Here is a 21,523-nt window from a genome sequence, read left to right as displayed (position 1 = left end):
AATTGTGTATGACCGCGCCAGTGATTCGGTCACATTAGTCTCGCCATAGCTAGGCAATGCAACCAGCTTCCGTGAGCATCCCCAACCCATGTCATCCACCTCCGCCCCGAAGCTGTCCCTTTCATTTTCTAATATCAGAAGCTTAATGCCTAAACGCGATCAACTCTGTTTCTTTCTTGAAGGTAGTGAATCTGATATAGTTGCTTTAACAGAGACTTGGTTGCATGCCGGTATCGAACACAGTGAAATCTTTCCCGACGCCCATGCTTACAATATCTACAGACATGACTGTATAAACAAAAGAGGGGGCTGTTACGTCTCGCCTACCTACGACGCGCGGTATAGCCGGCGCGGATGCAACGGACGCCGCGGCTTCGTTCATCGCCGCCGCGACGCCTCCCGCCAAGCGCGTCCAGGCATGTTTCAGTGCCACGTGTCGTCGTGCGTGCGTGTGTGTGTGTGTGCTTGTTTTGCCCACGCTTGTCAAAGCGCGGCAGCCGGGGAGAGGAGCTCCTCAACTGGGAGGCGAGGAGGTCTGACCGGCGCCGGCCTGGCGGACGCGCCCGTCACGCCTGAACATGTTCAAGCGTCGCCGTATCGGATGACTCTTCCCAAGCCGTTCCCTCTTGCCCTCGACTCCGAGGGTATAAAAAAAGACAGCTGCGCCGGACGCGAGAGAGACTTCGATTCCTTCCTTCGAGTAACGTGGTCGCCCTGACCGGCTGCTCTTTTGCGATGCCAGAATAAACAAGTTGTTCTGTTGCCAGTCGAGTCATCCTTTGCCGGGACCTTCGGATGTTTCCAGCTTTGCCCCAGGCCGCCAGGCCAACGCTACCCTTGGGGCTTACAACCCAAATGCAACAACTGGTTGCCAGCGGTGAGATCCCGACAACGGAGGCCAGCAGCGAAGATATGCGGTCAACTGTATGCTGAGCAGCACAACGACCATCCGGGAGCAGTGCAACGAGCCCTGTGTGATGACTGGTTGCCTGCAGCGGAACGACTGCGCTGAATTCGTGGCTGCGAGGTTTGGTGAGTGCGGGACTTTCTTCTTCTGAGTTTTGCCAGGCTTTTGTTAGTGTCAGAAACAGAGCTGGTAATTGTGGTTGTCGTTGCTGCCGGGTTAGTTTGCGGCAAGACAATAGTAGGCAGTAGAGAAAGCAGCATTCGGAGCAGCCATGGATTTGAAGTCGTTGCGCAAACCGAAATTGCTGGAGCTTGCAAGAGAGTTGGGTCTTGATGTCTCAGACAAACTCAGAAAACCAGAACTGCTAAGGGCGATTCTTGAGTTGGAGGCTGAGGATGACGAGCTGTCGGAATGCCTTGAGACCATTGAGGAGAGGGAACAAAAAGAGAAAGAGGAGCGCGAACGTAAAGAACAAAAAGAGAAAGAGGAGCGCGAACGTAAAGAACAAAAAGAGAAAGACGAGCGCGAACGTAAAGAACAAAAAGAGAAAGAGGAGCGCGAACGGAAAGAACAAAAAGAGAAAGAGGAGCGCGAACGTAAAGAGCAAAAAGAGAAAGAAGAGCGCGACCACGCTTTAGAAATGAAGCGTCTCGAGGTAGAGATGGAACGCGCTCGTAATGGAAGTCAGGCACACGGTGCAGGAGAACGGGTATCGTTCAAAATGACTGACCTGATGCGGCCGTTTAAGCTTGGAGAGGACATTGGTTTGTTCCTGGTTAACTTTGAGCGAACGTGCGAGAAGCAGGGGTTCTCTCGGGAAACGTGGCCACAGCGCTTGCTCACTTTGTTACCCGGCGAGGCGGCCGACGTAGTCGCTCGCTTGAAGAGAGAGGAGGCAGAGGATTTCGACCAAGTGAAATCGAGTCTGCTAAAAAAGTACAGGCTGTCAGCGGAGGCGTTCCGTCGGAAGTTTCGGGAAAATGAAAAAGGCAGAAATGAGTCATATACAGAGTTTGCCTACAGGCTTATGTCAAACATGCAGGAGTGGCTCAAAGAAGAGAAAGCGTTTGGTGACCACGAGAAAATTCTGCAGTGTTTCGGGCTGGAACAGTTTTATAGTCGGTTACCTGAGAACGTGCGGTACTGGGTCTTGGATAGGCCAGACGTTAGTACAGTGGCTAAAGCCGCCGAGCTAGCCGAGGAGTTTGTGACGCGTCGGGCTCGCGGAGCTAAGGACGGTCAAAAGGGTGAATTTGGCTCCAAGTCTGAGAGGCCGAAGTTCACACCCATGAGAGCAAGGGGGGACACGCGTAGTGCGGATGCGAGTGAAAGCAGTCCGACCGAACGTAAGGAGACGGCGGCAGCCGAAGCCGAACGCAGAAAGCGGTTCGAGGCGAGGCAAGCGCGCGTGTGTTATACGTGCCAGAAGCCGGGTCACTTTTCGGCGCAGTGTCCAGAAACAAAAACAAAAGTCGTTTTTTTGTCATTATGCAGCACTGACGAGAACATGAAGCTTCTCGAGCCTTACATGCGAGACTTCCTCGTGAACGGGAAAGAGTGCCGAGTGCTTCGTGATTCCGCAGCTACAATGGATGTAGTTCACCCCTCTTACGTAGAACCCGATATGTTCACGGGCGAGTGCGCATGGATCAAGCAAGCCGTGGAAGCTCACAGCGTGTGTCTGCCCGTAGCAAAAGTGCTCATTGAAGGACCTTTCGGAGCAATTGAGACGGAGGCAGCAGTGTCATCTATGCTGCCCCCCCAGTACCCGTACCTATTTTCGAACCGGTCCGATCACCTCCTGCGCGAGAAGGGTCTTTTGTTTGGTGAGGCTAGCGTTCAGGCCTTAACCAGATCGAGAGTTCGGGAGCTCGCTGCAAAGGCGGTAGTTGCGGGGCCGACGTTGTCGAGCAATGAGAAAGGGTCGGAGGCGCAGCAAGCTGATATTCAGAGCACGTCCGAACTGAATAAAATTGAGCCTGTAGCGCTGAAGGCACCAGGTACTGGAGAGGAAATGCCCGACACGGGAAAATTAGAAGAGCTATCTACAGATTTGCTCATCGCGCCTACGTCCGATGGACTTAATAGGTTGCTAAAAGTCAGCCGGTCGGCTTTGATAGCAGAGCAAAAAAAGGATGGCAGCCTAGAAAACATGCGCTGCAATGTCAAAGAAGGTATCGCCAAGAAAAATGTTCGTTTTGTGGAAAGAGGTGGGGTCCTGTACCGGAAGTATCTAGACCGCAGAGGAGTCGAGTTCGATCAGCTGATCGTGCCTCAGTGCTACCGTCAGGATCTGTTGCGCTTGTCGCATGGCGGTTCGTGGTCCGGACACCTAGGAGTTAAGAAGACTAAGGACCGTCTCTTGCAAGAGTACTATTGGCCAGGGTGTTTTCGTGACGTAGAAACCTTTGTGAGGACATGTGACACCTGTCAGCGGGTTGGCAAACCAGGGGACAAATCGAGGGCGCCGTTGAAGTTGGTACCTATCATTACGGAGCCTTTTAGACGGCTCGTTATTGATACAGTGGGACCTCTGCCGGTAACAGCCACGGGGTACAGACACATTTTGACTGTGATCTGCCCAGCGACAAAGTTCCCTGAAGCAGTGCCGCTTAAAGATCTCAGCTCAGTTGAGATAGTCAATGCACTACTGTCCATATTTGCGCGAGTTGGTTTTCCTGCGGAAATCCAGTCAGATCAGGGCACAGTGTTTACCAGCGCTTTGACGACAGCCTTTCTCGAAAGGTGTGGGGTAAAGCTGTTACACAGCTCAGTGTACCACCCACAGTCGAATTCCGTTGAGAAGCTCCACTCCGTCATGAAGCGCGTGTTGAGAGCATTGTGTTTTGAGCAACAAAGTGATTGGGAGCTGTGTCTGCCTGGGGTGATGTTTGCATTAAGGACCGCGCCGCATGCGGCTACGGGGTTTTCGCCAGCTGAGCTGGTGTACGGTCGCTCGCTGCGGTCTCCGCTTCGCATGCTTCGAGACTCGTGGGAAGGCAGGGGCGACGACCCAGTCGTGGTCGAGTACGTGCTTAGTCTCCTCGAACGCTTAAGAAGGGCACAGGAGTTGTCAGGTGAAGCAATGGCAAAGGCTCAGCAGAGAGCCAAGGTTTATTATGATCGGACAGCCAGGGCCCGTCGTTTTGAGGTGGGCGATGAGGTGATGATATTGCGCACATCGCTAAAAAACAAACTCGACGTGCAGTGGGAGGGCCCAGCACGGATTGTTCAAAAACTGTCGGATGTTAACTACGTGGTGAGTCTGCCAGGAAAACGGAAAGCACAGCAAGTTTACCACTGTAATCTGCTCAAACCCTATAGACAACGGGAAGCAGTGGTGTGTATGATGGTAAACGTTCCCGAAGAGCTTCCGGTCGAGCTTCCGGGACTAGGCTCAGTGACGAACAGGGAAGACACTGATCAGGTCATTAGTGACTTAATCATTAAAGCACCGCTGTCAGCTGAGCAGAGAACCGAACTACACCAACTCTTACAAGAGTTTCAAGGTCAGTTCTCTGAGAGGCCTGGTAGGACTTCTGTCCTTACTCATGATATAGAACTTACCTCGCCAGAGCCAGTACGATCCAAGGCGTACCGGGTGTCACCCCGCCAGCGCGATATTATGGAGACTGAGGTAAAGAAAATGCTACAGCTCGATGTTATTGAGGCGGGTGAGAGTGATTATACCTCCCCTTTGATTTTAGTTGAGGTACCGGGCAAGGAACCTCGTCCTTGCGTCGACTACCGCAGGCTTAATTCTATCACTAAGGATCAAATTTATCCGATCCCTAACATCGAGGAGCGCCTTGAGAAAGTTAGTAGCGCTCAGTTTATTTCCACCCTAGATCTTGTCAGGGGTTATTGGCAGGTTCCACTTACAGAGGAGGCTAGTAGGTATGCGGCGTTCATTTCACCAATGGGAACATTCCGTCCTAAAGTTTTGAGTTTTGGTTTGAAGAACGCACCATACTGCTTTTCAAGCCTCATGGACAAAGTGTTGCGGGGACAGGAAGAATTTGCTTTACCGTATTTAGACGACGTAGCGATATTCTCCGCATCCTGGTCTGAGCATATGGCACACTTGCGGGCAGTGCTAACCCGCCTGCGCGAAGCGGGCTTGACAGTCAAGGCTCCCAAGTGCCAATTAGCACAGGCAGAGGTTGTCTACCTCGGTCACGTGATTGGACAGGGTCGTCGCCGCCCCTCTGAAATAAAGGTGGCCGCTGTGCGAGACTTCCCGCAACCGCGCACGAAGACCGATATTCGGTCGTTCTTGGGTGTCGCCGGCTACTATCAGAGGTACATCCCCAGGTACTCCGATATCGCGGCTCCCCTGACGGATGCTCTAAGAAAAACAGAGCCCCAAACAGTCGTCTGGAGCGAGACAAAGGAGAGAGCTTTTAGCGCCCTAAAGAGCGCCCTAACAAGCCAGCCTGTGCTACGATCGCCAGACTATACCAAAGGGTTCGTTGTTCAGTGCGATGCTAGTGAGCGAGGCATGGGCGTTGTACTGTGCCAAAGGGACAATGGAGAAGTGGAACACCCCGTCCTGTATGCTAGTCGTAAGCTGACCTGTCGTGAGCAGGCGTACAGCGCCACCGAGAAAGAGTGTGCGTGTCTCGTGTGGGCCGTTCAGAAATTGTCATGCTACCTAGCCGGCTCGAGGTTTATCATTGAGACGGATCACTGCCCTCTCCAATGGCTGCAGAACATCTCTCCCAAAAATGGCCGCCTCCTGCGCTGGAGCCTCGCTTTGCAACAATATTCCTTTGAGGTGCGTTACAAAAAGGGGAGTCTCAACGGTAACGCCGATGGCTTAAGTCGAAGCCCCTAACGTAGGAATCCGCCTCAAAGTTGTTGGTTACTGATGTTTTCTTCCTGAGGCAGGATTTTTAACATATTGCTTTTGTTTAGTGTTTCAAAGTGATTATGTGCCTTCTAGTGCAATTTTCCAATTTGTGGACGCGTTCTGAGTGCTGCTTGACTACTGTAAGGAACTAGGCAGTAGTATAAAAGGGGAAAGAGCCTGGCAGAGCTTAGTGAGGGTTGTCTCGTGCTTGCTGACTGAGCGGTTGCGTTTCGGCGTAGTTCTAACGCTTGCTGGGAACGAGCAAAAAAAATGGCAACTCTCCCGAAGTGACTTTACAGTGTCCTATGTGATCCTGAACCCGAGAACGAGGCCTTCTCTGTGCGCTGCGCTCAAGCAACGTCGAGGGACGATCGGTTTCGATTACGAGCATCATCGAGCGACATCCCTCTGGACAGCGGATGCAGTCCCCTGACCATCGGGATCTCCTTCTCCCGGCGGGGCGGTCTGTTACGTCTCGCCTACCTACGACGCGCGGTATAGCCGGCGCGGATGCAACGGACGCCGCGGCTTCGTTCATCGCCGCCGCGACGCCTCCCGCCAAGCGCGTCCAGGCATGTTTCAGTGCCACGTGTCGTCGTGCGTGCGTGTGTGTGTGTGTGCTTGTTTTGCCCACGCTTGTCAAAGCGCGGCAGCCGGGGAGAGGAGCTCCTCAACTGGGAGGCGAGGAGGTCTGACCGGCGCCGGCCTGGCGGACGCGCCCGTCACGCCTGAACATGTTCAAGCGTCGCCGTATCGGATGACTCTTCCCAAGCCGTTCCCTCTTGCCCTCGACTCCGAGGGTATAAAAAAAGACAGCTGCGCCGGACGCGAGAGAGACTTCGATTCCTTCCTTCGAGTAACGTGGTCGCCCTGACCGGCTGCTCTTTTGCGATGCCAGAATAAACAAGTTGTTCTGTTGCCAGTCGAGTCATCCTTTGCCGGGACCTTCGGATGTTTCCAGCTTTGCCCCAGGCCGCCAGGCCAACGCTACCCTTGGGGCTTACAACCCAAATGCAACAGGGCGGGGTTCTCCTTGCAATCAAAAGAACGTTACCTTCCATCACTATCGCATCCAATTCTGACCTAGAAATAGCATGGGCCTCCTGTAAAACTGTTTCTTCAAATATATGACACAAAATCTGGCTGGAAATCGAAATGGTGTTTTTAAGAATCTTGGAGTTTATGTCGTCCACTCCGGCAGATGAGGATAACTTAAGGTTTTTAATCAGCGATGCAGTACCCTCAGCACTACTGCTGACAGACTCAATGAATCGGTAGTCAGTGCCTGGTACAATAGGCATACTGTTCACAATCTGCGGTCTAGCATTTCTGCCGCTGCTGATGACTGTGCGCTCAGTAACATTTGCTTGCTCGGTGATTTTAATTTTCCTCAAATAGATTGGGTTAATTTGTCTTCATCTAATACTGTTGCAACAGAATTCATTAACCTAACTCTAGATTTCAAATTATTTCAAGTCATTAGCCAGAATACCCATGGTTCTAACATACTAGATTTAGCTTTAGCCACCACTCCTGACACCATAGGGCAGGTTATGTACCTTGATGGATTTAGTGACCATAAGATGCTTCAGTTTGAAACTCTAGTTCCTAGTTTGTTTTCAGGTAATACAATAAAAAGGATTAGAGATTATAGTAAAGCAAGATATGGTGAGATTACCGTATAAACGCGTGTAAGGGCCGCACCCCGTATTCCCAAAGGAAATATTTGAAAAAAAAAAACTGTGTAAGGGCCGCACCCAAACTTTCCAGGAAACACGCAAGAATAGCCTTCGAAATACATGCGCACAGGAGCTTCGAGGTGCCGCCCATGGATGGCGCCCGAGGCCGCGGGTCATCATCATTATCTTTTCTTCTGCCGCGAGCTTCTGCTACTGTACTTCCGCTATCCGTATCGGCATCAGTATCACCAGGTCTAACTTTGTTCTGTTCTGGCTGTCAAAGCATGCGTTTTTTAGTGGTTGTGTTAGCGTGGTCGCTCGGCATAGTTGTTGCTCTCGTGCGCTGTCGTTCTTCACTTTTTCATGAACTGCCTCTGAGCATTGTCACTGTTGCACGATGGGCAAGCACCTCAACAGCTACACGGCGGGCTTTAAACTGAAAGTAGTGGAGTTCGCTCTCGAACACGGCAAGCGTGCTGCGGGCAGAAAATTTGACGTGGACGAGAAGTGTGTCCGACGGTGGTGCGGACAAAGGGATGCGTTGAAGAATACCAGCTCCAAAAAGCGCGCTTTCCGAGGCAAGCCATGCAAATTTCCTGAGCTAGAAGAAGAGCTGCTATGCTATTCAATGGAAGTGCGGAAGAACGGTTACGCGTTGACAACGGACACGCTGTGCGTGAGGGCACAAGCCTTGGCGCGTGCTAAAAGCATACCGCAAGAGGACCGGGCGGCCTCACCGGCATGCTGCAACCCCTGGATGTAAGCGTCAATCGGCCTTTTAAGGTTGAATTTCGAAGGCAGTATTCGGAATGGATGGCCAATAGCAATCACGACGAGACGCCGACAGGGTGGCTTAAGAGGGCACTGCTCGCGACTGTGCTTGGATGGATTTTGTCCGCGTGGAATTCCGTGTCGACCGACATTGTTACCCGGAGTTTCAAAGTGACCGGAATTTCAAACAGTTTAGACGGGACCGAAGGCGACTTTCTGTGGGCTGAACATTTACCTGAACACAGCACCAGCTCGGAGTCTGAAGACTCCGTGAGTGATGCATGAACGGTAAATAAATGCCGCGCATTCCAGATTGGTTTGCTTTCACTTGAAAAAAACATTTTTTTTCGAAAATCGCGTGTATGGGCCGCACTACGAAATTTGACCCCCGAAAAAAAGTGCGGAAAAAAGTGGGAAAAAAAGTGCGGCCCTTACACGCGTTTATATGGTAATACAGAACTTACCAAGTTTTTTAATGGAGTATTTTTGCCCTTGAGTAACCAACGACCTACCGAAGACAACTGGTTGCTTTTCAAACACAAACTCTCTGCGCTGATAGACAAGCATGTTCCACTAATTTCAATAACTAATGACAAACTAATCCATGGTTCAACAAGGCCTTCAGTCGATTACGAAATAAAAAGAAGCGCTTTACCGAAAAACTAAATCTGCTCCCTCTCCATCCTTGTTGGATAGCTACAAACAGTGCCTGAGGACATACTGTTCTGCTATTACTGCTGCCAAAAACAAATATTTCACTCATGATCTCCCCTCACTTTTGTAGAGTAATCCTAAGAAGTTCTGGCGAACTATATCTCCCAAATGTAAACAAGACTTCATACAACTACACAATAGTGGATTGCTGCTAGATGACACTGAATGTCCGACTACGTTTAATAGATTTTTTACTTCAGTATTTACTAAGGAAGACCATTCCAGTATGCCTATTGTTCCCGACTCTACTACCGATTCATGGAGTCTATCAGCATTAGTGCCTAGGGTACTGCATCGCTGATTAAAAACCTTAAGTTATCCTCATCTGCTGGAGTGGATGACATAAACTCCAAGATTCTTAAAAACACCATTTCAATTTCCAGCCAGATTTTGTGTCGTATATTTCAGCAATCTTTATCATCCGGAGAATTGCCTACTGACTGGAAAATTGTCAAGGGCATCCCTGTCTTCAAAACCGGTATCAAAAGCTCACCTGATAACTATCGCCCTACCTCGTTAACATACATATGCTGTAAATTACTTGAACATATTATTGCTTCCCACATTTACTACCATCTAGAACGTAATCACTTTTTCTTTTCTAATCAGCATGGTTTTAGGAAAGGCTACTCGTGCGATACCGAGTTATTTGAATTTACTACTGACTTGCATTTTAACATGGACGATAACCAGCAAACGGATTGCATTTTTTTATATTTCTCAAAAGCATTTTACAGAGTTGCACACGGCCGGCTAGTTACTAAATTATCTGCCCTTTCTCTTGATTCTCTCACATTGTCTTAGCTTCGTAACTTTCTCTCATTTCGTCAACAGTTCACTGTTGTCAATGGATCTTCCTCACCACTATGTGATGTAACCTCTAGCGTACCACAGGGAAGCGTACGTGGACCCTTGCTTTTCCTAATTTACATTAATGACCTTCCTAATAACATTTCTTCCCATTTATGACTTTCCGCAGACGACTGTGTTGTTTACCGCATGATCACTTGAGACACTAACCACCTGACCCTCCAAAATGATCTTAGCATTATTGTTGATTGGTATAAAAACTGGCACATGATCCTAAACCCTACTAAATGTAAATCTATGACATTTAGCAGAAGACATGATATGTCTAACTTCAACTACTCTATTAACAACACCTTCCTATCCCAAGTTATGTCTTACAAATATCTCGGAATTCAGCTCACTCCAGATCTTTCATGGTCTTGTCACATTTCAGCTGTCTGCAACAAAGCGTCGAGGACACTGGGTTTCACACGCCGTAGCCTGCGCAACTCTCCTAGCTCCATTCGTAAGCTTGCATACCTAACTTTCGTACGACCCCAGTTGGAATTCGTGTCGTTTGTATGGTCACTCCATCAAAAATATCTCATTAAAATGCTTGAGACTGTTCAAAACAGAGCTGCCCGGTACATTGTTAGTAATTATAGCCCCTCGCCTGTTTCTCCCAGCTTAAAACCCTTAATGTTTTACAGATACTCGAAATTTGTCGTTCACTTTCACGTCTCTGTTTATTTCATAAATATGTTTACACCCGCCCCTTGTTTCTGCCTCTAGAATCACCTTTCCGCTCCTCAGCGCGCTTGAATAATCATCTCGGTTTCAATCGTATATATGGCAAAACTCAATCATTTAATTTGTCTGCATTACTTAAAGCAATCAGGCTCTCCTGTCCTGATCCTATAGAGTTTAAAACGACCCTATGTATGCATTTATCCCTTTAGTATTGTTTCAAATGCTTTTCTACAGTTTCAGTTGCTGTTATATTGTTCTCTGATGTACCACTGTTTTTGCTTGCACCTGACTTCTAGTAACCTCTTTGCATATTTGCGTTTTGCAATTTTTTCGTATTTTGTATTGTTTCGTTCAAATGTTATTTTTGCTCCATTTTAAATAATCTGTGTTCATGTTTTTTTCCTTGTACCGCGTCCATTGTACCGTTATTGTTGTTTATTATTTTGGTATATTCCTTTTCCTTGATTCCCCACTCACTCAATGCTCTTCGGGGCCTGTGAGGTATCAATAAATAATAATAATAAAGCAATATATTTTCGCAATTAAGCCGTTGTCGTCTTCGCCAGTGTACATGCACTAAATGAACAAGTGAACGTCTTGTACAGAATGGACAGTTTATTCACATATACTTTGTAGATTAAAAAAAGAAGCGTTAGCATAGCAGCTTTTAGTCGGTTGACTTTTGCCCCCGCAAACTGGACGTTTTGTATATACAATTGCAAAGCTGCGATACATATAAGTGAGAGTGCTCCTTGGGATTGTATGACAGCTTTATATTTTGCCACGCTAAACCCACACTGGAAGGTGTACTTTCTGCAGCTGAAAAAAGAAGGAAAGGTGTCATTCCAGCCAGCACCTTCTTTAGCATTTCAAGTTATGACACGTTGGCACCAGCGAGCTATCTGTCTTGGCACTGGTGCTGCTTCAGCAGCGTCATCGATGGCCGAGTAGTTCGAGAATGAATTACTCAAAGCGTTCGCTGCTGTGCAGGCATCATATACGATACAGTGTCACTTTTTTAATGATCAGGAATGGGGATTGTGCTTGGTTAAATATCGCGGGAGCTTTCGAATAACCTAGGCAGAGCACTAGGCTTCAGCTTGAGCAGCTTTCATCGCAGCAACACGAAAGTTGAAACTGCCAATTTCGTTTTTGAGGGATGGCACATCTCCACGTCTCTGTCAGTTCGGCATCAGATGAGAAACATTTTGTCGCCATTGCTCCTGTAGCCGGAGCGGCAGCCAGTCACACAAGGTAACGGCATCATTCACAGACAGCATTCGATGGTCCACAAAAGATGCGCATTCAAGTATTTCGACACTGTAAATGCCTGAACAAGAAAATGACACACCACAAATCGTCACTTTCTACTCAGCTAGGTAGCCACCCGCTCTGCCGCTTACCAGAACATGCTCCTCGATTGACATTAGCGCTGCTGTGCTGCCGCTTTGGGCAGTGCACCAAGCTCTTCCATTAGATTTATGGAGAAGTTTCGTGACCATAAAGTGCTATTGAAGGACTCTGGCTCTACTGAGGCAGTTTCAAAAATTCATGCAAACATTCTCCTTCATAATCCAATCTAACACATGCTACATTGTTGAACTAGAAAAGCTTGGTAGTTTATTGAATTACAAAACAGTGGCGGAGGGCTACACATTGTGCTTAGGTGCACTTTGATAATTAAGCTGATAACCTGTTTAGTGTTCTTGTCAATGCAGTTACCAATTGTGCTGAAAGCTGAAGGAATGGTTTTTTACTCTCTGCTGAGGTATGCTATGCTGTGTTCGTCATAGCTCATGTGTTGCTTTGGGACATTAAACTGTACAGCTTACAAAGGGCGACTTCGGGGGTTTTTCGAGATGCATGTATTCTGATGCTTTTCCTGTAGGTTTTCCTCTGCATCCTTATCATTTGTGCCAAGTTTGGCAGCTGTGTGGGAATTCATTCCTGCGCAAATCGATTTTAGAGTTTGCTATTTCCATGGCCTCAGTTCAGGTGATATCTGCGAGTAACACTGCGTTTGCAATGTCGCGAGCGTAAATCGCATGTTACTGCCCACTCCACATCAAGATCAAACCTTTAGGCTAGTATAAGGTTGTCTAAGGAATTTTATGAACGCTGTCGTCATTTCAGCCATTCAACGTTTTTCCAATAATGTCTGTGAGGTCACTGCTGTGTCAAGTGGAGCATTGTCCCTGGCCATGAACCTAAGTCTTGCTTTTGGTTTGGTGTTTATCTCTTTTAAAATATTTCTACTTGGTATTTTGAAAATTGCTTTCTTATGCCGACAGGTAGCCCTTAGGAAAGTGTTTTGATAAGTAACTCAAAGTATTGAAAAAACCTCCAGAGTTGCCCTGTAAACATGCTTAGTGCGCTTTCATGAGAATCTGCTTTTGCTCGAACCGTTGCCTTCTGTACATGCAACTGGAAGGCTCTAAGCACATTTTTATGCACACACATGGCCCCTCCTTTATATGAGTAATAGGTTTGTTTTGGCTCGTAAGCTTTTATCGGGTGCCAGAGACATTTCTTCTGATTTAATTGGTCATCTTTTCAATTTGGCAAATATCTTATGAGTGTGTAATAGTGTCCTTTTTTAATTTGTTTGTATATAATGTAGGGAAACAGCTGTTAATACAGTAAAACCCCGTTGTTACGTTCCTCACTGCTGCGTTTTCCCGGATGTTACGTCGTTTTCGTCCGGTCCCGGCATAGCTCCCATAGGATCCAATGTATTGGGTACCCTGCTGTTACGTTGTAGCTGTGAAAACATTCCTGCATAATGATGCGTCGCAACCTGGCACCCCGAACCCGGCCGGGCAACGCGCGCCAAACGCCATTTTGACGAGTCTTGGCCAGGCTTGGCTACGGAATTGGCTACAAGACCATGGCCTCCGAGATCACCCCCTTGCACGTGTTTGAGTAATCTCGGAGGCCATAAAAAGCTGCACGCGAGTTGGAGAGATTGCCACTAGATGGCCACTGCCTCGTCAGCCGAAGCGAGTAAAACCCGCGGGCCTGCAGCAATCCAGTCTTTCTTGTTTGTGCGGTTCAACCCATCTGAGTCGTCCGTGTCCTTCCGTCAACAGCTACGCTGCCTATGCCTCGTCAGGCCTTGCTAATCCAGTCTTTCTTGTTTGTGCGTGTCAACCCATCCGAGTCGTCCGTGTCCTCCCGTCAACACCTACGCTGCCTACGCCTCGTTGGGCCTCGCTAACACCGCGAGCGATTTGTCGTCCTTTGATGGCGTCGCGCAAGCGCAAGGCGCTTTCCCTCGAGGAAAAGCTGGATGTTCTCAACGCAGTCGACAGGCAGCCAGCGCGGAAAAGAGTCGACATCGCCAAGGATCTTGGTCTGCCGCCCTCGACGCTTAACAGCATCGTCTCGAAGCGTGCCGAGATACGAGGGAATGCTGCGCTCCTCGGCCCGAAAGCTAAGCAGGCTCGTGGCGCCAAGTATGGAAACCTCGACGAGTCGCTTCTTACTTGGTTTAAACAAGCTCGCGCTGCCGCTGTTAACTTCGACGGCAGCATTTTGCGCGAGAAGGCGATGGAAATAGCCAACCGACTGGGCATCAGTGACTTTACAGCGTCAAATGGCTGGATCGACCGTTTCCGGAAGAGGCACGGCATCGCGTATAAGACGGTATCCAGGGAAGCAGCAAGTGTAAACTTGGAAACAGTCGACGATTGGAAGGCCACACTATCTGCCATAATTGAGGGGTATGAGCCTCGTGACATTTACAATGCCGACGAAACGGGTCTTTTCTTTCGGGTGCAGCCATCCAAGTCGTTAAGCCTGAAGGGCGAAGCATGCCACGGAGGCAAATGCAGCAAAGAACGATTGACGGTGCTCCTTTGCTGCAACATGGATGGCTCGGACAAGCTGAAGCCATGGGTAATCGGAAAATACCGAAACCCACGGTGCTTAAAGAACATTCGCCTGCTGCCATGTCACTATAGAAGCAACAGTTGTGCATGGATGACGGGTTCTTTGTTTGAAGAATTTCTTCGTTACTTCGACAACAAGATGGGCTCCCAGTGCGGGAGTGTTGTCCTTTTTCTGGGCAATTGTGCTGCCCACCCGAGAGACCTGTCGTTTCTTCGGAACGTTAAGCTTGTTTTTTTCCTGCAAACACTACAAGCCACTTGCAGCCGTTGGATGCCGGCGTCATAAAGAACTTAAAGCACTCGTACAGGAAGTCCATCGTAAAGCGCTGTCTGGCGCGTATTGATCGCGGACAGCACCCTACGATCGTTTCAATACTGGACGCTCTGCACTACGTCGCTTCAGCGTGGACTGCAGTGAGCGTGTCAACTGCACAGCACTGCTTCGCGCGGTGTGGCTTTCGCATGGACGGCGGAGAGGAAACTGCCACGGAAGCTGAAGAGACGGAAGCAGCCTCTCATGATCAAGAGCTGAGTGAAGCTTTGAATGCGCTGGGTGCCACGGGAGTCACGTATGACGACTACGTCGCCGTGGATGCTGCTGTCGTGACATCCGAGTGTCAGAGTATCGCCGAGATCGTTGCAGACTCGGTCGCGAATGAAGCCTCAGACTGTGATGACGACGAGGAGCATGAGCCGCATGATTCCGGGGAGTTGGTGGACCCGAGCTTTGGAGAAGCCGTCGCAGCTCTGGACCTCCTCCGCAGGTACGTTGCACCTCAAAGCGACCCTGAGAGCAATGCGGCTTTCCGGGCCATCGAGAAACGCGTGGTGTTTTCCAGCGAGCGGAAAAAACGGCAATTGACCATTCTCCATTTTTTTAAGACCTAAGCTCACTTGATGTCGAAATAAATTGTTTCAAGGCAAAGCTGCACTGTTTTCATTAATTTTCGGACCTTTCCTCACTGTTGCGTTTTCCCGGCTGTTACGTTTTTTTTTCGCGGTCCGGTGAAAAACGCATGAACGGGGTTCCACTGTATTTTGTAAATTACCTATTACATTTTCTGGTAATAAAATTAGCATATTTACAGCAATTTGTTTCTACATTCACTCCAAACAGCCGCTTAGCTTGAGCATGAGCTGAAGTTCATTGAAGGGTCCCTGAAAAGCAGTTCAGAAAGTGACTGTGAAATGCATGCATTGTGTAGAGTAAATGTCACTTTACGTGCATGCCTCAGAAGTGAGCCAATAATTTGCAGTTTTTTTTTTCAAATTCCCGCTTTTGCGCCTAAGAGCTACCTGCAGTGCCAGGCTTTCACTTGAATCCCCGCACGCTTCATGATGCAGCACACGTGACATCAGGAATGATGAGCTGTCATTGGCTTACATAAACACTCAGCAAGAAAGGCGAGGTGAATGGCCAGCTAGAAATTGCGGTATCTTCCTTTCTATGCTCTCCTGTATTGTACAGACGTGGCAGGAGAGTGAGCAGCAAAAAAAAAATCAAGTAAACAACTGAGGCTGTTCGCCTGTGTGACAGTTTCATAGACAGAGTGTGGTGCTGGTCTGTAATCTTTATTTTTTTCTCGCTGTGTTTGCTATATGAGTTGAGAGGGAAAATGCGAAGGCTGTTTTTAGTCGTCGCTATCTCAGACGCTTGATGCGCTAGGCTAAAAATTTTTTTGCAAAGGTGATAGATGATGCAATACCTATCGGTATTTTGTTTAGCTTGGTAGACACTGTTTAAATTTCCCTTTGACGTGTGAAGAACACATTAGCTAGATGCATAAGAATAAGCCTGAAAAATTTCCTGCTCTAGCAGGTTCTCACATAGCATGAATGAATATGCATTGAAATTGGTGCATGAGCCGTATTGACACCAAACACTCTTCATTAAGTATTCCAGTCATACCAAACTTCTTGAAAGGAGCCTGCACATGTTTGCTAGAAGCATCAGAGACCCTTTGCTGCTGGCATCTACTTCATGTCATATTGTAGTGAGTATATTTGGTAGAGTGGAAAGAATATTAATGATACCATCAGAGTGCTCAGTGTGTCATGGTTGTACATCTGCAGAAGGTAATGACTGAGATTGATTTTTCTTTTTATGCCTGGCTGTAATTTTTAGCACTGAGTAGGTCGGGCTCCTTTGAAGAGTAGCTCAGGGTACTGTCACATAAAAACAACCTTTCTGCTTGTGATAAAACAGTACAATGAAGCATTTAAAACTTGCTTTGGAATGTATTTAGGAAAGTGAAAGTTTTGTACCTATTGATGAAACATGGGAAAAACATAACACAGACAGACAGACTGAGGACAAGATTGGATAAGTCAAGTACTCAAAGCTGAATGCTTGTTGGGAACATCCTTCTCAGGGAATGACTGCACATGCCGAGAGGCTTCTTTAACAGCAGGAATGGGATATGATTGATACCTGCATATCACACAGCACATTTCACAAGTAAACAGATAACCTACTGAAAAACTCAACAATGGTCCCTATTCATCATAAGAAAAGCTCAAAATAACGAAGCAGCAAAAATTGCCAGCACTTGAGAAGCATAATCTTTTTTCTTTTGCATGAAACGTAGCAGTAGGTAGGCAGGTAAACTTTAAAGGTTAAAATCAGAGGAATGTTTCTTGAGGCTTGTAGGTGGGGTCCTCATTGCAGGGCTCCACTGGCTTGAGCTGTCAGGTGGACCTGTTTTATTAGGGCTCTTTGGTCCTCCATACGATCGCTCGTCAGGATCACCTCCCAAAACTCAAATGACGTGTACTGCACCTGTAAGTGGTTCGGTTTTGCCCCGCATCCCCAGAAAATGTGGAAGAATGTTGGGTGGGCCTGGCACCATGGGCATGTGTCAGGGTATAGTGTTGGGTGCATGAGGTGAAGTTTGTGGAAATTGGGGACAGTGTTCTGTTGGATCTGATGCCAGGAGGTAGCGTCCTGGGTGTCTAATTTTGTGTAAGGAGGAGGGTATTACACACTGATATACATGTGGCTTCCTGGCTTCTGCATTATTGATGTATCAAGAATTTTGCCGGCCAACTTCAGCTTGTCCAGTGACTGCAATACTTTTCTGCTGTGGACAACAACCATACATTTTGCTGCATGTTGACAGGTGCACCAGGGCTAGAAAAGACTGATGCTGCATGGTGTCTTACACTGGTTATAGAGGCAATGACTGGTTTTTCTTGTGTAAACACATCAACAGCTCAGGGATTGTGAATTATGGCTTTCGTGCAGACAACATGCAAATGTGTTTCATTCCATGCAAAAACAGCTAGGACTGTGGTGTTTAGCATCTGGGAACTGCATGTGGGCTATGGGGGTCACAGCAGTGTTTTAGAGTACACTGGTATTGCAGAGTACAGTGGCATTTTTCTTTTTTACGTCCATTGGAATGCAGCCAGCACGCATGGAATTTGATCCCATGGTCTTGGGTTTTAACAGCTGAAATCTAAAGCCACAAAGCCACTGCAATGGATCATAGACATGTTTCATGTCTCCCTCATTTGTAATGTGCACAGAGGCTGAGGTGCTTGCAGGGTGTCTAAAACTGAAATTTCATCCCATACTGTTTAGCAGGTGTGGTACTGGTGGGTTTCGATGAGTTGGCGGCAGAATATCTTTAACAGGCCGTGCCCAATTTCTGCGAGCAGCTATACAGGGAAACGTCCCAGCTGAAAAAGTCCATTGGTTCCAATTGGAATTCCAGCTGGTATTCAGTGGAACCATTGGAGTTCCTGGGTTCCAATTGGCGGCAGCTTGTCCAACGGGTCTTGCGAAGTCGTATTAACTGGAACCAATTGGAGTTATTGGGTTCTAATTGGTAGCAGCTTGTCCAACTGGTCTTGCCAATTGGCATTAATTGGAACCAATTGGAGTTACTGGGTTCCAGTTGGCTGCAGCTTGTCCAACTGGATAAATCCAATTGGTTCATGAGATTTCAACTGGACATTCCAATGGGTTGCAGCGGTTTCAGGGGACCGGTGTCACAGCTACATGTTGCTCATTATTGACATACAGCACTGAACTAAAGAGGTTTCTGTTGAAAAGATATTAGCAGCTTTACCTGCTGAATTGTTTTCATCATTTCCACTACCACCGCGGGTGTGAGTAGATGAAATAATTTCGCTCAATGGACAAGCACCACTGGCTCCAGCAGGAGGGTCCCATTAATGGAGTATACAAGTGGAAGCAAAAGTGTGTTTGGTGGATATAGACTGAGCTTATGTTCCTTGTGTGCAATGCTTTTGTGATGGTTGTTTAGCTTCACTTCCCTAACAGTGTGCAATTCTCCTAATATCAGTTTCCCTGAAAAATGTTGGCACAAGGTAGAATGTTCCCCAATGGTCCTGGGAGAAAATCTAATTGGTTTCAGTTGGAACCAATTGTTTTTTGATGCCACTGAAACCAGTTAGATCCAATTGGAAGCACGTCCAATTGGTGTCCACAAAACCTAACTGGTCCCAAATGGACAAATTCCAGTTGGAACCAATGAACTTACTCAGCTGGGGTGTGCTTGTGCAATTCTCAAGAAAGCTAGTTTCCTTGTATTGGTGCTCATGGTGGTTCTAGAGTGCCTGTTAAAGGAGGGCAGATTGTGCTCATTGTTACCAGTGCATCGAAAAAACTAAATGGAAGAAAGGTGATGGTTTTCCTTTTGCCCACTGACTCTCTCCCCATTAATTATGGTGGCAGAAAAGCCTGGATGAGCACATCATTTTCAGGGCGCCCTGCAAGCTGTGTAGCCCGAGTGCCTTTACAATTGAAATATAGCGGCGAAGCCTTTTTACAATGTAAATAATGTTCTGTGTTCATTGAGTGTGCATTGGCTGTGGTTGCTTTGCAGGTTGCATTGCCCAATTCGAGCCATAGAACACATTAAAAGTGCCAAGGAGAAGCTGGCCACGGAAATTTTTGAGCTGGCACTAATGCAGCAGGTAAGAGGTGACATAGGCATGAATGTTGTATCTGCTGCCCTTTAGAAAGAGTTCATTCTACTCAGCTCATAATTTTTATTGCTTTGCATCAGTTTTTTGGAAGTCGGGTTTCCTTCGCATTATTTCAAATTTTCCTCAACATAAAGTGAATTTTTTTGTTCTTTTTTACTTTGATGTCCTAATCATAAGTGCCACTTTAGCTTTTGTTACTGTGGCTTTTCTGCTGTTATAGAAGCTTCTGGCAGGTCAACCAATATTACAAACTGTGTGGGTGCAGCTGTGGCAATATTGTAAGTTTACGATGTATTTTGTTGCTCTGCTCCACTGAATAAAGTTTTTATGCCCATTTCTTGTGTGCTGTTTTGAAGGAACCTTAACAAAATTAATGTAAGCCTGGCGTAGTCCATCGGCGTTCTGTAGAGAAACTCCATATCAGGCAAGAGGTCATGACGTCACACGTGGAGGTGTGGAATTGATTAAAACATTAAATACAGTGTCATTAAAGCATCGCCACATGTCTCAAATGCCATTATGACATGTAAGTCTCCAAAGGAATGTAATTGTGCTGAAAAGAAAATTGGTATAATTAGTTGGGAATCGAACCCCTGACCGACAGGTTGAGAGTCACATACGCTACCCCTAGGCCATGAATGCACGTTTGTAAAGCTTGGTTAAAGGAGGCCTTTATATGTATGTAGTGTGGTCTTTCACATAATGTGGAAACAAGTTGCACATCTCCATGGGAAAGAGGAACTATTGACACGACCCATTAACTTGCTGGAATCATTTTCTAAGCAGTTTGAAAGCACACACACTACATCTACAACAAACGTGCAGGGGACACCCGCTTCCAGCAAGCAAACGCCAACTAGCCCAACTTAATGTTTTAACGAGTTTGACCCATTAATGTTTTTACATCATGTCCTTCAATGCGGAAGAAAGCGAAGCCTTTTCTGTCAATAGGTAAGAGCACAAATTCACAAACACACCACTACTGACCCACTAACTTTTGTCACCTGCTATCAACCGCATACAATATTTTTAAACTGCAGCTGAAATTGCACAGTACATAATGAACCTTAAAGATATCTAAGTCTGCTGCTGTAGTGGACAACACTGAAGCCCCAACTGTAAAAGCAGCATGTGGTATATAGCTCCCGTCTCATGAAATATTTGCAATTTATGCTTAGAAGAATATATGTTTCCAGAACAGCTTAAACTTGAAAGAATATGAGTTATACACAAAGGAGGTTACCACAGTAACTTTAATACCTAATGGTCGATATCTGTCCTGTCTGTATTTGCAAAAATTGCAGAAGGGTCATCCACGCCAAACGTTCCAGACATTGCGCTCAACCATCTCAAATTTGTTTTAAAAAATTCATGGAAACTTATCGCAACGTGTGTAATCTAAGCCTAAAATATTTTTGCTGAAAAAAATTTATTCCTGAGGTGAGCTCAGTTTGAACATTTCGAAAAGGCATGAAGCCAGGCACTGTTCAATAGTCGATGAATATAAATTTTTAGAAAACACTCCACGAATTTTTAAGAGATTTGCACAGATTTTGGTTTTTGATATGATTCAGATCATATATTTTTGGATGGTATAAATATTTTTTAAAAATTTAAATAAAATGTAAAAATTTGGCATTTTTTACATTTTTTTAAAGAATCAACTTCCTCTCGGAAATTCAGAAATGGCCACCTTGTTTCCCAAGATGTGTATTACCTATAAAAAATGTTACAGCTGACGAAACGGAATACATCGCATTGAAATAAAATACTGAATTTCCAGAAAAGTGTGTTTTGAACCATAAACGACCGTTTATTTCACCCTGAGGTGGTCCAAGTAAAAATACAAATGATGGCGGGTTTGGTTGAACAGTTTATTGCCTTTCATTTCTGAAGTTTTAATCAAGGTGACTTGCTTAAAACAAGAAAAAATGTTTAAAATTGAGGTCTCGCGCCCCAATTTGTGTCGTCTCTTAATGGTTTTTCACCGCACAGCACGGCACCTAGCATGACACATTTATGGCCAGATAACCGCTACAAGTTGGGTTGTCCATGGAGAAGTGAGACAGTTACTATGCCATTTTTGTTTTCACAAAAACTGCTAATTTCACGCTACCACTTTCCTTCTAATGCTCTCGTCGATGTCGTCTTTAATCCTCCAGTGCACTCGTTTGCTCGGTTGCACCAAGGCTGACCATTTTATGACGACAGTTTT

At 46.7% G+C, this 21,523-nt stretch overlaps 1 protein-coding gene across 1 annotated transcript in view; it reads left to right on the top strand.

The window, feature by feature from the left end:
- LOC144113194 (uncharacterized) overlaps positions 1-21,523 on the top strand; it is a 33,097-nt gene that overhangs the window by 9,855 nt on the left and 1,719 nt on the right. The window contains exons 5-6 of the mRNA XM_077646156.1: positions 10,167-10,238; positions 19,206-19,296. Of these exons, the coding sequence (XP_077502282.1) occupies positions 10,167-10,238; positions 19,206-19,241 (108 nt within the window). The 3' untranslated portion in view covers positions 19,242-19,296. The remainder of the gene's footprint in view (positions 1-10,166; positions 10,239-19,205; positions 19,297-21,523) is intronic.

The sequence above is a fragment of the Amblyomma americanum genome, chromosome 1 (assembly GCF_052857255.1).
Source record: "Amblyomma americanum isolate KBUSLIRL-KWMA chromosome 1, ASM5285725v1, whole genome shotgun sequence".
Lineage (NCBI taxonomy): Eukaryota > Metazoa > Arthropoda > Arachnida > Ixodida > Ixodidae > Amblyomma > Amblyomma americanum.
This window is presented reverse-complemented; position numbering and strand designations above follow the sequence as displayed.